This window comes from Danio aesculapii, chromosome 23 (assembly GCF_903798145.1).
Source record: "Danio aesculapii chromosome 23, fDanAes4.1, whole genome shotgun sequence".
NCBI classification, from domain to species: domain Eukaryota; kingdom Metazoa; phylum Chordata; class Actinopteri; order Cypriniformes; family Danionidae; genus Danio; species Danio aesculapii.
This window is the reverse complement of record NC_079457.1, coordinates 18,093,766-18,117,846: the sequence shown is the minus strand read 5'-3', so window position 1 is coordinate 18,117,846 and position 24,081 is coordinate 18,093,766. Positions and strand designations below refer to the sequence as shown.

The following is a 24,081-nucleotide window of genomic DNA, read 5'->3' as shown; positions in this document are numbered from 1 at the left end:
TGGAAACTCTGACAGATAAAAGGATGAAGTGTTTCCATGACTTAGCATTTTGCTTGTCACATGCTGTACACTGTCTATCACTGGCATTGAGGAACTTTGCGAAAATATCTAATTGCGTTTATTTTTTTGACAGATATAGTGAATTCGATTTGATTTGCGATTTAATTTTGTAGTCAAGCTTCAGCTCAATAATCCGTATCGTAGCTTCTTTCTGCTAAGATGCAGTGAGTGTTAAAAAAGAAACTGAAAAGATATTAACTTACTTAAGGTAAACATTTATTCAAATTTGTTTTTAAATATCCAGAAAAGAAACACACATTTTTCTCTACAGCAAACAGTAAACACAAATAAAATGACCTTACATTTCTGCAAACATGTTGATCTCAAACTAGGGAGATAGTGTAGCTTATTATAAAAACAATAAAAAATTATTATAAAAATACAGAACACTCAGCAAACTGACATGGCTGAAGCAACTCTGAAATTGAACTTTGCTGTTGCTTGCTACTAGACTGAGTGTCACTAGCAATACTTCAATTGACATTTGTTCTGGGGAAATGAAATGACACTTATATATTTGATATTGCAGCCTCTTGTGATTAGCTAAACACAGCATTTCAAATCACGATTGCATTTTCGATTAATCGCACAGCCCTACTGAAGAACATTAAGCATGGTAATGTCCATTGCTTCGTCTGTTTTTTGTTCTGTTCACCCCAAAATTATAATTGTCTAATTATGTAGTCTTTTTGACATTTAGTTCCTTTGGATGTCAGTGGTTGGTTTCCAACATTGTTCAGAATATTTCCCTTAGTGTTCAATAAAAGAAATAAAAATTCTAAACGTTAATAACCACTTGAGTGTGAGTAACCGGTGAGTAAATTTTCTTTTTTGGGTGAACTACAATATGTCTTTAACTTCAACAAATAAAACAGGTGTGATCATGTCCCATGCAGAACATGATTTCAAAAGAATCATTTAAATGAATCTGTTGAATGATTGATTCTCAGTGAAACTTACTCATACAGTTATTGATACATTAAGTACACTCAAAAAATAACTCATTGGTTGAACTCACTTTTATTGAGGACAGGATTTCCATCCAATAAATTGGTTTAGCACAAACTAAGAAAACTTACAAATATTTACACAATCAAATGCAATAGAGTTGGTCCAACATGGTTTATCTAATAAAAGTTAAAATACATTTGTATTTTTATGTAACTTAAACTCAAAGGTCTGAAAAAATCATGTATATATATATATATTTCAAAGTCTCTTACCTTATCCTAGTTTCATCTGAAGTAATTAATTAAAAGAGCCATTTTAAGCATATTTCAGGAGTATACAGTTGTTTGAGACTGATCTCAGAACTAATTTTAGGACAGTTGTTGCTCACTGAGCAAAGCAACAAACTGAATTTTAGCTATTTTTTTTGCTAAAGCATAGGTGCTTCTGCAAGGTGGGAATCTCAAAACTCAAAGCATTAGATGAAAATCTTCTAAACCTTCAAACTGAAGTGAAGATTAAACTCTAACAAGTTTCTAACACTCTTACTAAAAACTTTAAACACCTAAGATTACTTTTATTGTCAGCATTTTTCCTCTCTTAATTCAATTCCACACAAAGCAAACTGGGAACTACAAATCCCCTAACCAGGTAGTTGGACCAACACATATTTAAATGTACTGAACATAAAAAATGGCCAAAGAAATTGCAAGAATTGTGTTGTTTCAGCTCATTTTAAACAAGTAGTTTGAACAAGCAGCAGAAATAATTTTTGAGTGCACTATTTCCTAAAAAAATGAAAAAATCTGGCCTGACATATTGAGGACTGAACGTGGACATTCTGTGCTGTACAGACAGAGAAAGGTCTGTGCAGAGACATCACTTTTTTGGAATAATGTCTAGATCTTTAACATATAATGTATCAGTTTATGAAATGAACAGCAATAGCCAAGGTCAATACAGGCAGCAAAAGTTAATTTAACACATAATTTATGTTAACAACACACACTCACTGTGGGTACACCTCACATTTACAATCACATGCAGCAACTCAAGGGTCTACCAATCTGCTGAAGTTCAAAACAAGCCTCAGAAATTGGAGGACAGTTGATTGAAGTTATTTTCAGAGCCAGATGGGCTGATCTGAGAATTTACAGAAACTGCTGATCTACTGTAATTTTCATGCACAACCATCCTTAGGGTTTACAGAGAATGCACCAAAAAAAGGAGAGAACATATCCATGATCAGCAATTCTGTTGATGAAAATGCCTTGTTTATGCCAGCGGCAAGAATTGGTTTGAGCTGATGGAAAGGCAACAGTAAAATACAGTAAATAACCACAGGTAACAACCGAGGTCTCCAGAAGAGCATTTCTAAAGTAGATAGGACCTTGAAGCAGATGAGCTACAGCAGCAGAAGAGTGTCAAATAGCAACAAGCTGAGGCTACAATTCACAATGAGTTCACTCTATTCAAATGGTCTGTACAGTCACCACGTCAACAGAACACTGGTATGTGGAATTTAGTGAGTCTGGATGTTCACCTGAAAAATCTGCAGCAACTGTATGATATAATCATGTCAACATTTACCAAAATTTTTCTTAAACATCTTGTTTATATCTATGCCATATTTCTCTCAAATTCAAGTTTATTTGTTCAGTGGTTTTCACAATAATTATTATTCCAAAGCAGCTTTACAAAATGCACACATCATTACACTACAATCAAATAATTTTAAGGCAAATAGGTTCATTCTGGTATAATTATTTCTGTGAGTTTATAATCATAGAAAAAAAAATTATATATATATATATATATATATATATATATATATATACACCAGCAAGTAGAGTCAAGCACACTGGCCTAGTCAAAGTCCTGACCTGAATCCAATTAAGATGATGTGTGACTTTAAAGGGTCACAAAACAAATTTTTTGAGATGTTGAAAGTCATGTATGTGTCCCACATTTCTAAAAACACTATTAGGACACATATATTTCACTAAAAAGTGAAAATCAGTTGTTTTTGCGTTATTTAAGCAAATATTTCTGAGCAAAAGTTCTTCGGGTTTGAAAAGAAATTTTGAAGCTATGTCACAGCCATGAAATCCTTGTGTAAATTCCAGCATGGAGATTGGCTGTCTGTTCCGGCCGGTACAAAGTGACATCTTTGAGTTTTCAGCATTAATTCATGATAAAGACTTGGTTCGAAACAATCAGCGCACTCTATTGTGAATGAGGTGCAACTTCATTAATAGGCATGATATAGCTTCGAAGATACCTGTTACTGTTTTCAGAGAGACGCCACGTTGTGTTGCCAACCATAATTAAAACAAATGGAAGAAGAAGAATTGTTTGGAGACATGGGTCAGTGTTGTGTTTATAAATGTGCCGCAATGAAGGTTTTGTTTCCATTTTCCCATGATGAGAGGACCGATTGCATGTAGACTCACATGTGTGGATTAAAGTGGTCTGCTAACACTGGACAAAAATATGTTTGTAAGGAACATATTTTACCCGAGAGCCTTTCGCATCTGGAAATGGTGAAATCCAGATTTACCACTCATCTCCTTTTAAAAAAGACAAGGTTCCAGTTGGTGTTGATTGTCCGGTCTCTACAGATTTGGTAAGTCAGCGATCAGTGTTCTTTGTTTATGTTTAATAAGATGGCAAAGTTAGTATCGTCAGCAGTACTCTTTCAGTTTTTAAAGACATACCTTAGTCAAAATGATTTAGTTACTAAATTTACAGAATGTTTATATCACTACAATATTATGGACTGAAAGATCCGCTGTAATTGCTGCTCTCCTAATGTAAACACCTTAATCAAACTGTGACAGGATAGTTTACAGTATACACACATGGCTGTTTGACGACATTATCTGCACCTATTGAGTCTCTGCACCTACCGAGAAATGCTGAGGTTTTTGTCTCCCATACAGCGTGCGATATCAAAACTTCCATTAAAACAACCCTGTCTGTCTTCCTGCAGTTCCTTGCATCCAATCATGTTTGTCACAAGAGGCATGCATGAAATGTTCCTGAATGAAAGTGAAAGTGCCAAACTGCAGTTAAAGTCGATAAATTAAAAATGAAACACACCAAATTACATGAAACTCCAGAGGAAAAGTGGATAGCGCGGTGACGCAATGACGTTCGTATCGTATTATGTGCTATAACATGTAAAACGAGATCATGAAAGGAACATTCAAAAAGCAACACATGTAAACACCTTAATCATATTACTGTTTTATTCAGATTAAGACAAATAATTTGATTACTGATGTCCATGTGAACGTAGTCACTGTTTATCTCCCCTGCGTCTGTGTGTTGTTTTGCCGCTGTGAAAATCAGCGCGTGCATGTACTGAAACCTCTCTTTTCATGCAAACCCTGCCCTCTTTTGCCACTCAACACTCCCACCTAAACAAAGCTGGACTCACCCAATTTCCCCATTTTTTTTTTAAACTAGAGGTGTAAAAATAACCTGCTCAAAGAAAGGGGTTTTATGGCCCTTTAAAAAGGTGCTTCTCGTTTGAAAACCCTCCAATGTGGATGAACTACAACAATTCTGCAAGTTAAAACACTTGATTGCAGTTGTTGCTGCTAATATCATTGGGTTAAGGATTTTTTTTCACACAGAGCAATGTAATTTCATATTGTTTGTTTTCATAGAATAATAAAAACCTTCATTTAAAATCTGCATGATGTCTTTACTTATCTTTGACTGATATTTAAATGTTTGATGATCTGAAACATTAAAGTGTGACGAATATGCAAAAAAATAAAAAGATGCACACACACACACACACACACGCACACACACACACACACTCCCCCACTTTTCACCATCTTTCCAAATCATCCAGCCTGGATTCATCCAAACTTTATTGCTGTCTCCTTCTGGTTGAATGGAGCCCTCCAATTTAATATCCATACAAACTAGCAGCAAATCAAATTAAATCAGAAGCAGAGCAAACTGCTTTACCCATCCTCCAAGACATGCCCTGGTTATATCTCCTGCTTCATGAGCCATTGTGTGACACGGTTTATCCATGCACCAACAAAGTCTTCCATCATGCTTGGCAATAGTGCGAGACTAACACAGCATTATACAGACTTGCTGTATTGTCAAAAGTCTTAACAGACTTTTACACGAACCAGTCCACAAAAATCTCACAAAAGACTCATTCATACCATTATTAATGACTGCACTGTTCATGTGAGTCAGCTACATTTTGCTCGGCTCTCCCCATCTATAATCATTCAGACAAAGCACACAGAACAACCAAGCAACAATGCTGACTACAGAGTACAATGTCAAACATTTTTGAGTGATAAAGCTAACAGTGGGAATGCTTTCATCAGCAGTATGATTTAGTATAAGCATTTACTCTGTCATTTCCTAATATACATTTATTATGTGGCTTAACTGACTTTTAAAATAGACGAAAGCCTTAATTCAAGCTCAAGTCTTAACAAATCTAATTTTCAATCAGTTTCAGTGTTCCGCTAACTGTCTAAGGGCCGCTGCGCCAATCTCTCTAACTGCTGTCTGATTTAACACTAATTAACGATTGTGCCCTTGAGGCACATCATGTAAGATAAAAGCCACTAAAGCAGAATGTATTTAGCACTGGTCTGGGGTGTACAAAAATATGATGTGGTTTTGACCAGTCAGCTATCTGCAGAAATGTATTCGCCTTTTTTGTCTTAAAAGCAACCGAGAGTGACCACAGATAAATACTGTGCATGGCTCGCTACGAAAACCATCATCCACTTTCTAAGGCAATGTCTAATACTATAAGGATCGACATGTTTCTCGGATCTAATGATGTAAACTGAGCAGGATGTGCAATCAGTAATTAAAGTTTGGAATTGAACAAGAAGTTTTCTAATTTAGTACATGATAATAGTTGCAGAAACACTTATAACTGCACACAAATGTCCTCTTTCATTAAAAATAAGACCGTGATGACCTTAATTTTTAATTATATTACATTATGCATTATATTACATTAAAGCTCACATTAACTGTTACATTAAAAAGCACATCTCTTGTGATGAACTGACAGTGTTGTAAGTTTAGCATTCACAATCCGCTGAAACAAAACACGACACGACATTACAGCCAAATTTTTGAGCTCCTGAAACATGGTAGAGAATATTAAATCTGAAGTAAAATAAAACAGAGAAGTTGCAGGGTTATTGAGTTCATTAACCCTCTACCGCACAATGTTGCCTCAGGATAATAAAGCAATTTTCCACACTGTGCAAGAACAAACAGTAAAAGAGTGATTGATTTTTCACCCCTCAATAGTATATGAAAATTGTTCAACTTAAAGAGCCCATATTATACATGAAATAGGGTCATATTTAGGTTGTAAGTGTCTCCAACAACAGTCTAATATGCATGCAAGGTCATAAAACACTTTTATGGTCTTATAATCTGCATTTATTTTTACCTAATTATCCCAACGACTCCCATATGAATCGTTCAGCGATTCATTTGTTCCCAAACCCCTCCTCAACGCGAAGCTAATCTGCGCTGATTGGACCGATGACAGCCTGCTGTGATTGGTCGACAGTGACAGGCTTCAGCACGAGACAGAGTGAAATGCCCAGCTGGTAATCAACTATATAAAAGTAGTCACAGTGCATACACGCTTCATAGTGTAAGGCTTTTTTCACACACACACACACACACACACACACACACAACCCTCCTCAGAAGAACTGGGGGAAGCGACGCGAGTCTCTCTCTCTCTCTCTCTCTCTCACACACACACACAACGCTCCTCAGAAAAACTAGGGAAAGCGACGCGAGTCTCTCTCTCTCTCTCTCTCTCTCTCTCTCTCTCTCTCTCTCTCTCTCTCACGCACACACACACACAACGCTCCTCAGAAGAACTAGGGAAAGCGACGCGAGTCTCTCTCTCTCTCTCTCTCTCACACACACACACACAACGCTCCTCAGAAAAACTAGGGAAAGCGACGCGAGTCTCTCCTCTCTCTCTCTCTCTCTCTCTCTCTCTCTCTCTCTCTCTCTCTCTCTCACACACACACACACACACAACGCTCCTCAGAACTAGGGAAAGCGACGCGAGTCTCCTGTCTCCCAGCTTACGATCGCCATAGCAACGACAAACGGCAGTGGAACGCGAGCTCACAAAAGCCTTTAACGTTAAATCCGTAAACAAAGCGGCACGCGTCGCGTTTTTAACGTGGCTTACATGTGATAAGAGAATATAAAGAGTAACCGCGTGTACTGTACCAGGTTAACAAGTAACAAAACACAATAAATACATAATTTGCAAGCTAGAGTAAACGAGGCAACAATTTTAATCGCACTTACTTACACTAGTGAATAAACCTCAACCACTGACTCTTCACAGTTTCATCTTTGGGTAGAGACTGTCAATATTATCCATCTGAGCACAGCGTGACTTCATTGGACCGGCGGCGTCTGTGTGTGTGTGTCTAGTGTTTTTTCTGTGTTAGTGGGCGGGGCCGCAGGTTTCAAATCTCCCTGGTTTGCGCGCGTAACTACTGGCAAGGCTTGTGTTTCGTGGCTGCGTCATCGCGAAACACCTAATAACTCGTTATCAAGACGACTCGTTTGAAGCACTATGAGTCGACTCTTTTATAGATGAATCAATAGTTTTAAACACTGTACACTTACAGATTTAAGCCTTAGCTGGATATTTCACTTCACTTAGAGCTGTGGTACACACTACATGGAAGGGCATTTTCAAAAACCCATAATATGGGCTCTTTAATTTTCCAACATTTACGGCTTAGATTTGTTCACCGAGCAACACTGCATGACAATGAAGTGGACACCGCTCACCTGCTGCATTGCTATGACACATGCAACTATCGTTGAAAACATGGCAACAATATGTACATTTTTTATATAATCCACTATTAAGGTAGCTACATTGTTAAAATGTAATCAAATGAAAACATTACTTAAAATAAAACCCTTCTATATTAAAATCCGTTGCCTTATGCATGAAGATGAAAAAATACTGAGTATAAACCCTACCTTTGTTTTTAATGTTAGTTACAAGGCACATATTATGCAAGAAAAGTGTGAGAAACTCATCATTTTGATGATGTCCAATATACACAATAGTGAATATATAGCATGCCTGTTTCCATTCAGAACATCACTATCAACAGGTTGTTGAGCACTACATTGTTGGAAAACTATAGGCACCAGTATAGCGATTGCTAATATCCATTTTCCCGCCACAAAATTCACCCATCAACACTGTGATATAAAGCTCGATTGAGTAACTTGTGTCATGTTTTTGAATGTTTCAGGCTCTTTTAAAGCGCGTGGATGGTGAGTCGCTGTCCTCGGTGCTGAAACAACAGCTCAGATCACAGCACTGCTGTGTGTGTTACACACATAAATACACACACTCCGGTCACGACTACAAATAACAAACCCACTAAATGACAAAACTGCAGCACAAATTAGCTGTTTTCCTTACTTTTACCCTGTGGCGTTTTGGTGCAATAAAGTGTGATACAATCGGATGTTTGTAATTTTCTTTTTAAGATAGAAAGTACAGCGAGTGAGAACCGGCATTTGTTCTATGAACTATACAAAAACGTCAAATTCTGCTATAATTGTAACACACTAAGTTATGCATCTATAACGCTCACATTTAGGTGGTCTACTTAAGTTCAGCTACTCCAGCATTTATTCAAACGCATCGTGTCTTCTTGTGACTATTTTGGAAGTTGACATATTTACTTCAGGAAACTACGAAAAGCAGCGCCTCAGAGGCTAAATTCGGTCAAAATGAGTCTTTTAAAAAGAGCAAAGCCATGAGCGTAAATGCAAAACGTGCAGAACGCCGCATTTCACACTCGAAACCGCTGTGTCCACTTTGTCTTTCACAGACGGAAATTACAAGGGTTTAAAGTGGGCTAAGTACATTTTGCAACTTTAGAGACAAAACCACATACACACCGACACTAGGTTCGTTTAAACATGTCCAACCTTCTATTTCACTGTCCATGGAGATGGTCCCTTGTCTTTAGGAAAAGCAGATGTCATTCATCGGCATCCTGGCCACAATGTCCCAAATGGCCGTGTCTTAGCCTACACACGCAGTTTGCCCGTATATTTACTAATATTGGGCAAAATAAATATTATTTTTTTACACTAGGGGAATGTCCTAAAAGGTCTTATCAACAATAGAAGAAAGTGTAGAAGCGACGTGCAAGAGCAGAGAGGAATGTAAAGCCCGCTCACTTACTCTCGTACTCTCCCCCCGCCTTTCTTTACTCCAGCACTATTGCCGGTGTTGCCAGGTCCGCTGATTATAAACCACTGTGTGCTGTTTTTTTCCCCATAAAGTCCATGTGGCATACGTTTGTAGACTTATTTCTAGAATACAATCACCATTGTGGCGTATGTTTTCTTTTAAATTATATATTGAATGAGAATACCGCAACTGTAAATGATTTTCTATTCATCTATTTTATCTAATGCATGTGCTTATTTTCCACTTAATTACACCACCATCAGCCAGAGCAAAACCTAAAGAAATCCCCTCATTTCCCAGCATTTGCTTAATTTTCTTGCGAGCTTTGGCAACATCTACTGCTGCTCCCCCTGCGCGCGCGTGCATGAACCTCAGCGCGATGAGACGCTGCGCACGTGCCGCAGGTAAACAGACGCCCTAGTTTTTTCCACGAGCCATAAAGACAAAGCAAAAAATAAAAATAAATAAATAAAATACCGAAAGCAAATGCTGAAATTATTAATAGCGAAAGACAGCATGTGGCACTGTCACTTCCACTATATACAATGATGCGTTTCCCTCATATCTACGAACCAAATTAGCTTTTATTTTGGAGGCAACCTAAAAATGAACCAGGATATGTATAGTTATACGTGACCAGACAAATGATTTTATGTTTGTTTTCCCACAATGTTCGAATGGCTTGAACTAAACTGCTATTAAAATACTGGTTGATCTAACTAACAGATAAAGAAAAGCATCGGCTGACTACTGAATAACTAGACAGTGATTTAGACCCACGGCGGACAATATGAACTGGCATGAAGACAATATATTGGTCATGGTTACAGTGCACGACGACTCCAGCCTGTGGCTTCGTACCTGCAATGCTGCAGAGAGCAGCGAAGCCCCGCCCCCATTCTGCATTATGACAAATCAAGGCAGGCAGCTGTGTGCCATTAGAGCATCAGAGCGCGCAGCTGAAAGGAAACGATAAATGTCGTGTCAAACAGCAGACGCTGAGCCTTGTCTTCAAATCGTTTTATTTGACAGTAGGGCTCGATATAGAAAACAGGCTGTGGTTTAATGACCAGGAGTGAGAGACACTCCGCAAACCTCCAAAATCCAGTGAATGGATGGAGAGGGATTTTACAGATATGGCCTAAGAAGAAATAACACCGTTACGTCAGACACGTCCTCGGCGTAGACTGTAAAAAATACAAAATAAAAAGCCATGGCAACTTATGTTTTTATGTTACTTTAACAATTTAATAAGTTAATCAGGTTTGAACTTATTGTTTTAAGCTAAACATTATAACTTGTGTTAAGTGAGCTTAATTGACGCAAGTAAAAATGACTTAAATGTAAAGTTAAATTGGTTCAACTTAAAAATTTAAGAGAGCAACATATTGTTTACAGTGTACATTTAATTAGCAGATACTTCCAAAGTGAATTAGAAATGACCAATACAAGTGTTTTATCTTACACACACTATATTTTCTATACATGGTACTTGTAGAAATATTCACTATTGTTGTAACAAAAACATTACAAACAAAGAACATACTTTTAATCTCAAATGTCATGTTTTGTAAGTTTATACAATTGCCCATTAATATTCTGAACAACTTCACCAATTAAAGTGATAGCCAACCCAGGAAAAAGAAATGCTGTTCATTTTCTCAACCTCAGGCCATTCAAGATATAGGTGACCAATAGGTCAACATCTACTATTTTCAAATGGTGAGGTAACAGCATTCATAGAGTACTAGGAGTTGGGATTTTAATATTTGTTAATTTAAATTTAGAAGTGTAATGGGAAAAATGTTTTTATATACAAGTGCAATCATGTGGAGCAAATCTTGTATTAAGGAAATACAAGACCTCAGAAAGTTCAAAAAAGCAATCAAAAGATGGTTGTTGAATGGGGATAGCTAGTTTGCATGGTAGATGATGATGATGATTTTTGTATGTTATTGTATTGTGAATAATTTTGTTCCTGTTTTAAAATGTGGAGGTACTTTTTGTTTTATGCATTAACTGTATTTTGCAGCCATACTTTGTTTTTTTAACAGCGAGGACCACAATGGAAACAAGACTCGACAGTTTTATTTCAAAATGTATGGGATACTTGTATTTTTGTAACGTTTGTGTAAAATCTATCAAATAACAATTTTATTCAATTCTACCAACACTTTGGGGGTTAAAAAAACAGAACATATACAGTGTAAAACAAAATTAACACCCAAATCTATGTATATTAAATGTACACTGTAAAACCCAAAAAGTTAGGGTACAGTAACTCAAACCATTTGAAGAAACCGATTGCAACAAACCATTTAAGTTAAAAAATGAATCTTTATAAGTACTGTGAACTTACTCCATTTGAGTAAACAAAGCAACTTGAGCACAGTAAAACCCAATAAATGAATAGAACTCAAACCTACTGAGTACTGTAAAACCCAATAAGTTAGGGCAACTCAACCGTTTGAGGAAACCGATTGCTAAAAACCATTTGAGTTAAAAAAAACTTATCTATATGAGTACTGTGAACTTACGCCATTTAAGTTTAAGTAATGAGGTATTTACTTAACTCAGTACCTTCAACACTGAGTTTAAAACTCTTTTCAAATGAGTAGAATTAACTTTCAGTCAATTTTGAGTTAACTACACTCATTTCATTTGATAAAGTTGGGTTTTACAGTGTATGTATATGTATTATGTATATTAATGTATATTAAATCAATACATTTAAATCTTATGAACTAAAATCATTTTATTTATTTCTTTATTTTAAAATATAGAGTACAGCTTCCAGGACAAGTAGCATTTTGATTGTATGTAATTAACAGGAAGCCCAGGCTCTAGACTGTGGTATCTGAGGTATCTGAGGAGCCATAGGTAAATAAATTTGTTTTGTTTGTATATGTTTTTTATTACTCTCAAAGTGCCAGTATTACCATATTCACCTTTTAGTCAGCGGTTTTAAGCAAAAACAATTCTTCTTTAATACTCTACTTAAGAAAAGAGAGCCACCTATATCTTGGATGGCCTGAGGATAAGTAAATTCAAAGGCAAATTTGCTTAATCTATTGCAAATTCACTTCTGAATACCACACTCGTTTGAGCCACCCATTATTTCATGAGTAAGATCAGTAGTCGGGAATAACTTTCAAAATGGCTTTGTGATTTCCTTGCACACACACCCTCATTTCCAGGCAGCACTGTGTTTCATGACGTGCTTAAAGTCAAACCAACTGATGACTCACTCTAATTCAGTTAAGCTTATTCTTAACCACTAATCCACTAAACCTGCCTTTCGCTACTTACGTTTATAAAACACAGAGTTACACGCTGTACACCAAACCTCCATTAATGTTGAATGACCATACTGTAGTATAGCATAGATCATTTGATTAGTCATTTGAATAGCTTTAAATACAACATAGCATGCATTACTTGTTTTTCATAAACCAAACCCAGAGAGTCAAGTGCATGCATGGTTGACTGTGCTCTCTGTGAGATGTGAATGACCTGGTGCTGTGCTGTTTGAATGGGCCTCGTTTGGTCCTCTGTTGATCCCTTTCTCTGCCTTAAGGGCTGTCTGCATTGCAGCTGTCCCTTTCCACAGGCTCCTCCACCATGCCCTACTTTACCCTGTCAATGCACACTGCAGTAACAACCCTCACCCCCCTCCCACCCCCACCTCCACAGACAAACAGCACCACACACAGGCACTGGCACTCGCTGCTGTACTCAGACTCATAGGAGACAGAGCACTTAGCTTGTCCTTAAAACACACACCCGCACACACACCTCCCATATTAAATATCTACAAAAACTGTACGTTTAATAGATACATGCATGATATCCAGTAAGTGTGAGAGCACTTTGCCTGGGGTCCCTTTTTACTGTCAGGGGTGTTTCAGTGCCCCATGTTAAACAGCTTCTGCCCCCTGTAATTGAAATTGTGGAATAATAATTGTGGTTAGTTATATATGCATTTACAAAATAATCAGTTTGAACAAGACTGGGAAGCTAGTTATGTATGTACTGACTAGTACTGTATGCCATTAACTAGGAAAGATCCAGAGACCAAATCCATAATGTACACAAATAAATTCAAATCTGACCATCGCCACAATGTTTAGCACGTTCGCGGCATCCTCGGAGGGGTCAGTTTTCGCTTCTTTTTTGCTCTGTTTAAGTGATTTAGAGGTCATGTTTAATCGAAAAGATAGTTTTACTTAGAAATGTCCAGATTTTGACTTCACAAGTAAAGTAAATGGGCTTTATGCAAGTTTAAATCAAAAACACACGGGAGTGACAAACACACATCTACTCCATTAGCTCGCTCAACCAGAAATCTTAAATTTAGCATCTTCTTGAACACATTTAATGCTTTAAAGTCTATGTCTTTTTGCTTTTTGATAGAATTTTTTTATGTGTGATTTGACTGGACAGGAATCACAGGACTGATTATTCAAACAAACATATAAAGAAGTTACTAGGAAAATAGAGCATTAAAAGTACTTACACAGTAAAGTAAAGAACAATTTTCCTAAGAAAAAACTTAATCACAGTAATTTGAGTATTTGGAATTCATTACTTTACACCACTGGATAAAATGAGTTAAATTCTATCCATTTTCTTCTGCTTATCCAGGAAAATTGATGGACTTTAACTTATAAACTTAAAAGTGCTGTAAGTTTTTGACTCTTCTGAAGCATAACATTACCCTAATTTGTTTGCAGATATTTAAGAAACATGCTAAGTAAACATGCTGAAAAACAATACTAAAGTCAGTTATTCTGCTTTGAAAATGTGTTTTCCGCGTGAGGTGAAATATCTGCTCCTGCTTGAAATGGCATTCAAATTCACATTGTCACATTGTTAGTTTATCACTGATTAAAGCACATGAGGTTTAACTGAGATGATCATTGTCATAGTTTTCTGTTGTTCACCTGTGAGAAATAGAAACAGTTTCTAATATATCAATTCGAGGTGTTGGTTAGGACAAAAACTACTTTTAAGATGGAAAATATTCATTTTATTTACAACACGGTTAAAATCACTCGCTCCTGTCCTTAATCTGGCAACCTACACTTGCGTTTGTTTTGATCCAGGAGTGCAATACCTAGTTCAACCACTGGGTGTCAAACTTACATAATGCGCCTTTAAATTACTGTGATTGAGTAGATTTTTTCTCTGGAATTGCACTTTACTGCGTAGTTAAACAAAGAAAACAATAAAGTGTTGCCTCTTAATCACAAGTGGCAATTTTATTGTCCCCCCAGTCACTGCGCTATAGAACAGTGTTTCTCAACCACGTTCCTGGAGGACCACCAACACTGCATGTTTTGGATGTCTTCTTTGTCTGTCACACACATCACAGGTCATCATTAGGTCTCGGCCAATGAGCTGATGATCTGAATCAGGTTTGTTTGGTTAAGGAGACATGTATTCTTTGAAAATAGATTTAGTATGTCCCAAACCGTAGTATGTTGAAAAAAGTATGCCAAGGGTTCCTGCATGATTTACTATTTTCGGTAAAATTTGTAAAATTTCGGTAAAAAGTGTAGAAGCGTCCATACTCTAACCGCTGATATTGCCCACAGTACATTACGCATTGGACGTGAATTCGATTAGAACTACAAACGCAGGTGAAAAGTGTAAACAAACTACAAACATGATGGATGCGCGAGACCAACCGTCGAGAAGAGAGGCTTCGGTAAAGATGTTTATATGACTGTTAATTAATATCTAGCCAACTGGAGACTATTTAAATCGCGTTTTATGTTTTAGATTTCACCTGCAACATCAATACTGAACTTATATAAAGACGTTTTTGGACATTAACATCTGAATGCTTAATTATCCAAAGACCTAAGGAGATTTCTCTGCATGAAAGACTCGTGAATGGGAGATTAATCTGCTGCTGCTTCTCCAATAAAGTAGGAAATGACATATGACAGAAATGTGGATGATGTGTCCATGATTGACATGGCTCATAACTAAGCAACACAACGACATGTTAATGAGGAAGTAGCATGTACCAAATCTTGCATACTCCTCTGTTACACACTCAAAATTAGATATTTTTCCTTCACATACTTTCCTTCTAAGTACATACTTTTAGGGCATAGTAAAAGTACGCGAATAGGGACGCAGGAATGGAAAATGTGACGAGCTGGTGGTCCTCCAGGAATGTGGTTGAGAAACACTGCTCTAGAACCACTACTGTTTGCTGCAATACTGGTTTAGCTCAGTCTTCTGCTCTCCAAACATCAGGCTTGTGAAACACATACTGTATCTGAACGCTGGCTGCAACTCCTCACTGGCCAAACCATTCATCCCAATAGTTTGTCTTGGCTAAACCTCCAACCACCTGATCGGAGCAAGGAGATTAGAGCTTCGGACGTCAAATTGGCAGTCGTGTTGCTTTGTCCATATGCTCCAATATTTTCATAAGCTCTTTGACGCCACAGTCTCGGTTTGAGGCAGCCTGGGTATCGCTGAAGCATGTGTGTGGGATTGTATTTAGTTTGCCAGGCTTTAAAGAGGGCAAATCCCCTACAGCGATGGCATGATTAGACTTAAACCCTTGTGTTTAAGTTAACACTAACAGACTGGGACAGCTAAAGGACACTTGGGGAAAGTTCACCAAAGTGTGTGCGAAGACATGCAGCAAGAATTGTTTAATAGTGAATTTGAGGCAAATGTCTTTCTTTGAAACAAACTTACACTCTTATTATACATTTTAAACAAGTATTAAGAATGAACTTAGATCAGTATAAACTATTAAAGTATTTGTTAATATTTTTATATTTCTAACATTACGTTTAAAGTTGTTTTTTGTTGTTGTTTTTGTTCAATTATTTGTAAAAAGGAATGTGTTTTTACCTATATTTTTATCTATTTTAACTAATTTCAGAGCTTGAACTTATTTCAGTTTTAGTTTCCGAAATGTTACATTTGATAATATATTTTCTTTCAGAAATATTAAATTAAATTGATCAAAACATTTTTAATAGTATGACATTGTTTAACAATGAACAAAAGTACTTTACACTATAGTAATAATAGTGCAATAATATATATGTGTTGCAATAATAGTGATAAAATATTATAATTATAATTATAATAATAAATTGACTACTTATAAATGTATTATTTATGAATTAAATCAGTTTAGTTCATGATTTCTATAGTGCATTAGTTAATTTAACAACCACACTGCACATTGAGTTAATGTTAATAAAATATTGCATAATACAATTGTGCATTTTGTGCAAAACTAAACACAAAAGTTCCATACAAATACAGAGACACAAAGTCATGCCAGATGTGAGGAAGCAATCAACCTTCAGCTTGTCTTATGTCACAAAAAGCTCATCAAAGTCGTCAGTGTACTATTCCCAGACTGCCCTTCCCCTTGACCTTAAAGTATTAACCACTTATATAAATTACTGCCTCCATCTCGCCTTTGTGCTTGCCATGCTTCAGTTAGATTAAAGCACAAAGAGCAAAAAAAGCATCAAAAGCTCCTCCTGTTGTTCCTTAAAGCCCTTAAACAGAGATTTAACCTGACCGCAGGGTGGTCTGCACTCCCTCTGACTCAGAATAACACACCTTGGCACCCTTGGTAAATAGGAACAAAGAGAGTTAATGTAATGTAATGTAAAGTAATGTCCTTTTTATGTAATTTTGTAATTACATAAAAAAAAAAAAAAAGACCTGCATACACAGTAACATTTACTTATAAAATATTTGTGCTACAATTTTTCAGAACATTTTTGAAATATTCCAGCTGGAGAACTCCAGGAGTTAACTGGGTTTTGGGGTAAGAAAGTCTCCAAAAATACAATCTGACAACACTTACAACAGCACAAACTGTTTGGATAAACAGTTTGTACATTAAAGACATTTTTTTAACAGCCTCGTTTGCTCATATTTACCAAGGGTTCCAATATTAGTCCATATCCACTGCCCTCCTGTTTTTCCAACTTCAACTGAAAGCTGCTTTATTTCCTAAACATGCCCTATATCCCCATCTAGAGGTCAGCTGTGAGCTAAACATTGCACATGGACATTAAAACCACAAAGCATTGCAGAATACGTAAACAATGAATAAAATTATAAAGTGAATATATAATACATATTTAAATACAGATAGCTGTAGTATGTCTGACTAGTTTTGTCCACTGGCTGACTTTCTGTGTTTATGACAGGATACAGTGCTCAGCATATCTAAGTACACCCCTCACAAATCTGTCTTTTAAATTCATATATACAATATTATATTTGCGCACATACATTAGATTAGTCAGTACTAAAACCAAATCTGGAGCTTATCTAACAAAATAACTTACGATAACGATCCAAAAACTGGTACACCCAAATTTATATGGTTAAAATATTAAATACAATTGTAATAAAAAGCAAAAAAAGCAAAAAAAAAAAATTGAAAAAAAATTGTAAAAAATTTGCATGTTGTAATTTTCTTTTATTTTGCTTGAATTTAATTGTATTATCTTTCAATTTCTAAATATGTTTGGTGACTAAAATATTATTTTAATAAAAATATCTGTTTAATAAATCTGTTTTGTTTAAATGCACCAAAATACATTGCCTGTATTCACTGAGAAATGGATACAAATATTCATTTTCAAAATGAGGTGTACTCAATTATACTGAGCTTGGTAGTAGGGGAGAGTGGGGACAGTTGCAACACTTTTTGCATTTCTTTCAGTTTCTCAGAGACAATTTTTTTTGTGGAAACCCAACATTTTAATATAATAAACCCACATCTATTGGACACCCACCCACATTGCTATAATATGTGTACATATGATAATATATACAGAATTAAAACTTGAACAGACAAAGTCAAACGTTGCAACTGACCCCTAGCATGGGACAACAACCCACAGGGACAGTTGCAACATTAATTTAAATGCAGCAATAGAAAAAATTGGATTGCATTTTATTTTTATTTTTTGGTAAACAGACTAAATGTAAATTGGTTAAATTGTTAAATGTGTTAAATTGGCCATATAAATACAGACTATTAAAAGAAGCAACAACCAGTTATCAGGCATAAAAAACACAGAAATGAATGAATTAATCAAAAAATTTATTCTTTCAAATTAAATTACATTGAAACTGTGGTAAAATAAAAATTGTACATTGTTAATATGGCAAGCGTATTGTATTAAGTGTATTGTATAATTGGGGACAGTTGCAACAGCATGCTGTCAACCCTGATTAAACTGTCTATGCTAGGGAGATACAATAGCCTTAACGCTAATAGCTATACCTAAGGAAACAGTGATTTAAATTAAATTATATTAATGTTTGACAAAAACAGATTAGACAGTATGAGACATTTTCTGAACATTAAAAAAATATAGATTTTTCCCCTAAAAATGAGTTTTATATTGAAGGAATAGTCATGTATGACTGATTTCTTTCAGATTGAAGGAGGGTCTAACTGAAAATATGTAGTATAAATATCATCATTCTAGCTCATTCCTGAATGCAGGAATAAGACTTGTTGCGACTGCCTCATGCTGCAACCTTCCGCACTCTCCCCTACAAACTCTACTGCTGTTGCTCTCTCTCTCTCTCTCGCTCTTTATCTTCATTACATACCCTTAATCTCGATCAGTAGTCATTTTAATTTGTTAATATTGAATGTGGGATAATTAGAAATGCCTTGGGCCAAGAAGACACCATTATATAATCACCTACTTCAAGCAGCTCAATAATCAGGGGGTCACATGATGGGTTCCGGATTTAGCAAATGTGATACTTTTTTTCTTCTTCCTCTCTCACAAATGCTAAAAAAGACAGAGAGGAAGACTTACCGTCAAGTGACAGCCAGTCGTGCTGAGATGAAGGCAGGGAGGGCAGAGCACGGGCTTTATACTCAAACACTACTGAGTTAGAGATGATTTGATTACTGACAGCCACCTGTAGAGTCACCAAGCCTGTGTCATGGGCTGAAGACACACACATAATCCCTTAATTAGAGATCAGAGGAAATTACACTTAGACAGTTTACTTATCTCTCCTACTTCAACATTTTTTTAAAATGGTAAATTCATATGTAGTTTTTAAACAAAGTATATTAATTAGTCTGTATGTGTCAATGTGAAATTACCGGGACAGTAGCAACGCAAAACCCCTGGCTGGATGAGGGAAGCAGGGACAGAAATCTGGTCAAACAGACAAGTGTAGCTGCTGCTGTCTTCCTGCCACGGGCCTGTGATTAAGACCTTCACACCACCCTGAAATACATAAATATATAATATATATATAAAATACACATCAAAAAGATAATACTATCAGTCTTTAAGCATTTCAATTTACAATACGAAATAAAATATAAGGAGATTAAAATACACATATTATAGTGCCATCTTGTGGAGGAGAAAAACACTAGACCTGAACTATATTTTTTAAATGTGTATTTAAGGGAATTCTGCCATCTCGTGGTGAAATACTGCAACAGTTCAGGAGATGTTTAAACATTAAACACAGGGTTCATAAGTCAGTACAGAAATGAATTACAAATAAAAATGTATGAATAAATATTATAATAAAAAGTAATAATATAATTCCTAGGCTACTAAATATGTTTTAAAAACATGATTAAAAGTAAAGCTACACTATACTAGTACTGGAAAACACTCATACACTACGGTCAATTTAGTTTATTCAAATCACCTGTACCAGTCTTTGGACTGTGGGGGAAACTGGAGCACCTGGAGGAAACCCACGCGAACACGGGGAGAACATGCAAACTGTGAGGTGACAGTGCTAACCACTGAGCCACCGTGTCACCCAATAATAATAATAATAATAATAATAATAATAATAATAATAATAATAGTAATAACGATAATACTAATAATAATAATAATAATAATAATAATAATAATAATAATAATAATAATAATAATAACAACAACAACAATAATAATAATAATATAATCTTAATGAATAATTTAATCTTAACTTTAAATAATGTATATAAAGTCACAGAATGTCACCTATGGGTTACTAAACACTTAAAAAATAAATGTAAAAATAAAATAAATAAAATAATAATAAAATAATATAAAATATACAAATGTAATACTAATATTACACATAGGCTACAAAATGTTTAAAATAATCTAAACATTAAGCTGTATATTAATACCACTACTACTAGCCAAGTCACTTTTATTTCTGTAGGACTTTATACTATGTAGATTGTGTTAGAAGTGGTTCGTTCTGCGGTGACAACGCCTGATAAAAAGCAGGGAATAAGCCATAAAATGTAAGTGAGTGAGTGAGATTGTTTAGACGAAAAAACAAATCCACACAATAATATTACACTTTGTGGGGCATATTCAGCATGTCTGGCAGTTGGAAGCTAGTGTAGTTCTAGATAGATTAAAATCGATTTAGGTGTGTTTAACATGAATGTCAGTGTTGAAGAATGACAACTATACAACAACAACAACAACAACAACTACTACTACTACTACTACTACTACTACTACTACTACTACTACTACTGCTACTACTACTGCTGCTGCTACTACTACTTCTACTACTACTACTACTACTGCTACTACTCCTACTGCTACTATTACTACTGCTACAACAACAACTACTACTACTGCTACAAATACAAATAATACTACTGCTACTACTACTACTGCTACAACAACAACAACAACAACAACTACTACTACTACTACTGCTACTACTTCTATCACTACTGCTACAACAACAACTACTACTACAACTACTGCTACTACTACAACTACTAATACTACTACTGCTACTACTACTAGTGCTACTACTACTACTGCTACAACAACTGCTACTACTACAACTACTAATACTACTACTGCTACTACTACTACTGCTACAACAACTGCTACTACTACAACTACTACTGCTACTACAACAACAACAACAACAACAACAACTACTACTGCTACTACAACAACAACTACTACTACTACTACTGCTACAACTACTACTTAACATTACCAATATCACTCATGGAATTTTAAATACTTTTAAAGTAATATGTCATATATTTTTAATATGAAAATGTAGTGAAATGAAAACAAGTTATATTCATCTACAACAACTACCTGAAGTAATAATGTTTTGAGACATGTTTTGTTTGTGAAGCATTGGTATGTGTCATGAGACTGAATGAAAAGTGTTTAATCCAAACAGATATACCTCTGGGTAAGACCACTCTGGAGAGTAGTCTGTGACCATGAAAAGTCGCCCGGTGGCCTGCAACATTCCTAGAGTGCCCTGGGCCACTGCTGCTGACACTACTTCTGCGACATGCATGTAGGCCAGGCCTGTCTCTCCTGACCCTCCTCCGGCACCAGCGCCTCCACCTAAAGACTGGGGGCTGCAGCAAGACTGGAGGCAGAGTTCTGAGGAGCTGTATCCTGTCGTCCTGTTGCTTGTATCCTCTTGACCTGGCTGTTGGTTCCCCCCAGAGTTGGCTGTTCCATCAGACCCAGGCGGGGCCACCAACTGGTGGGCGTATAACGTCCCTGTGGCCCCTACAGCTGTGGCTCCACTGTCCACGGAGATGAAGTCATTGATTAGATCTGAAAACTGGTTTCCAAAAGAGATGTCGAAATGATCCAAGCTGATTTCCATTCCCGTGCCTCCACCACCATTGGCTCCGGCTCCACTAAGTCCGTGGTGGGTGTTGTAGAGCCCCTGAACCAAATTAGCCCCCTGAAGCAGTGGCTGGAGTTGTTGTTGTGAGGCGTTGTTGGGCCCGTTTGTGCTGTTTCCATTTCTCAAAGCTACAGCGTCAGCTCCTGCTCCATTCTCAGAGCTCTGCTGCATGAAGTGATCTGCTCCTGCAGTCTCTCCTCCTCCGCCACAGGCTTGCAGATGATCCCCGGACTTTAGCAAACCATCTGTTCCATTCTCAGTGACCCCAGCTTGACCGGTCCCAACATTGCGGCTTTGATCCATCCCGACCACTTCCTCATGCTCTGGACCAAGACCTGGGAAACCTCCCTGATATTGGAGGAGCTGCAGTGAGCCAGCCTGTCCCTGTACCTCAGTGGGTGAGCCTCCATTGCAGTTGGGTCTGTGCTGGCCTTGGTGGGCGTGATGGTGGTGGAGGTGGCCATTACTCCCAGGTGATTCTGTCTTGACAACCTGAAGACCCATGTAGGTCCCATCAGGGGTGTTATGTTCTATCATGTGACCCTTCTGGCTGGAGCTCTGCCGACCTTGCTGGTTTTGGGATGGCTGTGGTGGTTCTTGAAGGAAAAAGCTTGGAGATCGGTTCTGGTGGGCCAAACTGTTCATTGCCTGTGTATAACCAACTGCGGTGGGACCAGTGGAGTAGTCTTGTTTTGCATCAATAGCGCTGAAGTCCATCTGCTCCAAGGTCGTGCTTGGACTTAGGCCACCTCCAGAGGGCAGCAGAGAGGAAGCAGGAGTCAAGCTGAGTGAGTTCTGTCCACCACCATTGGATACGCTACAGCTTACGACAGGCCCTACCTGGTAGTTCCCCTCTTTAGCAAGCTGTTGTTCGAAGGAAGTGTCCTCGGTCTTGATGTTTTTTACCAGTGCAGAACTAAAGCTGTAGGTTGGATCTGATATTGTTGGCGAACGTTGCAAACCATTGGTGTTAGCTGTTGAGGAGGATGAGGCATTGGATGCGACATTCTCCTGCTTCAGTCCATTTCCTCCATATGTCTGGCCCTGCTTCGGATTATTCAGGAAGCAGTCGGGATCGAAGTTCATAGTGGTTTCTGGGATCTTGATGCTGCTGGAGTCTAGGCTGCTGGAGAGGACAAGCTCCTCAGAGACGCCGGAGGCAGACAGCATTGACAAACCGTCTGCTCCGGGACCACCTGCATCTGCGCTCCCGCTTCCTGGAAAGGCAAACTTGTGGCTGTCAGAGGTGACTGCTAGGACTAGGCTGTGAGGAGTGGCATCAGGGCCCATAATATGGGTATTGGGGCCTCCAGTGGGGGACATGCTGTAGACGGGATCCCCAGTCACCTCAGACATGAAAACACTCTGGGATAGGCTGCTCATGACGGAGGCAACATGGCCCATGCCTGTTACCGCTGGGCTGTCAGCCATGTCAGGGTCTGAGTTGAGCCCGCTGCTGATGGATACAGGGGAGTTTTGGGTCGTGTCTGGCACTTCCACCTGATTGGTGGAGGAGACCTCAGTGCTATTCTGGTGCAGCAGAACAGGTTTGTGGACCTTGCCATTGCGTTTCTCTCGTACGCTCCCTCCTCCTGACCCGCTGCTGTTCTTGCTGCTGTGGCTGTGTTCTGTCTTACCCTCTGACACGTCATTATTCTGGAGCTCAGAGTGGGTGCTGCTGTAGCCTCCTGAACGAGGGTCCACTTTGGGAGAGATAATGCGGTGTTTGGCGCTGTTACATTTATGATGCACACTGCTCCCAGCACCTGCAGAAACATAACAAAATGTTGGTCTTTCCTGAATCTTTTTATGCATGATTAACAACAACAACAACAACAATTATAATAAATTCTTCTTGTTCCATTCGTATTATTAATAATGTCGTTTAATCTATTTTATTAAGAGTAAATCATATCACTGCTAAATGGCATTTAGTATTTTTATTCGCACATCAAAACATATGGCTATCATAATTACTTATAAATAGTGCAGTATTAACATTATAAACATTATAAATTATATATACTTTTTATATTTCCTTACCTTAAAAGTGTAATTTTGCCCATTATTATTAATAGTATTATACATATTTA

At 37.3% G+C, this 24,081-nt stretch overlaps 1 protein-coding gene across 11 annotated transcripts in view; it reads right to left on the bottom strand.

Annotated features, from left to right (window-relative positions):
- The window catches only part of camta1a (calmodulin binding transcription activator 1a), a 656,204-nt gene that overhangs the window by 50,424 nt on the left and 581,699 nt on the right, over positions 1 to 24,081 (bottom strand). For 6 of the 11 annotated variants that reach the window (XM_056449716.1, XM_056449720.1, XM_056449714.1 and 3 more), the window contains 3 exons: positions 21,527 to 23,754; positions 19,437 to 19,563; positions 19,141 to 19,296 (listed from right to left, as the gene is read on the bottom strand). In XM_056449716.1, coding sequence (XP_056305691.1) covers positions 19,141 to 19,296; positions 19,437 to 19,563; positions 21,527 to 23,754 — 2,511 coding nt within the window. Of the gene's footprint in view, positions 1 to 9,024; positions 9,292 to 19,140; positions 19,297 to 19,436; positions 19,564 to 21,526; positions 23,755 to 24,081 lie in introns of those variants that run through there. The other 5 variants (XM_056449722.1, XM_056449717.1, XM_056449723.1 and 2 more) reach the window with 2 other exon arrangements.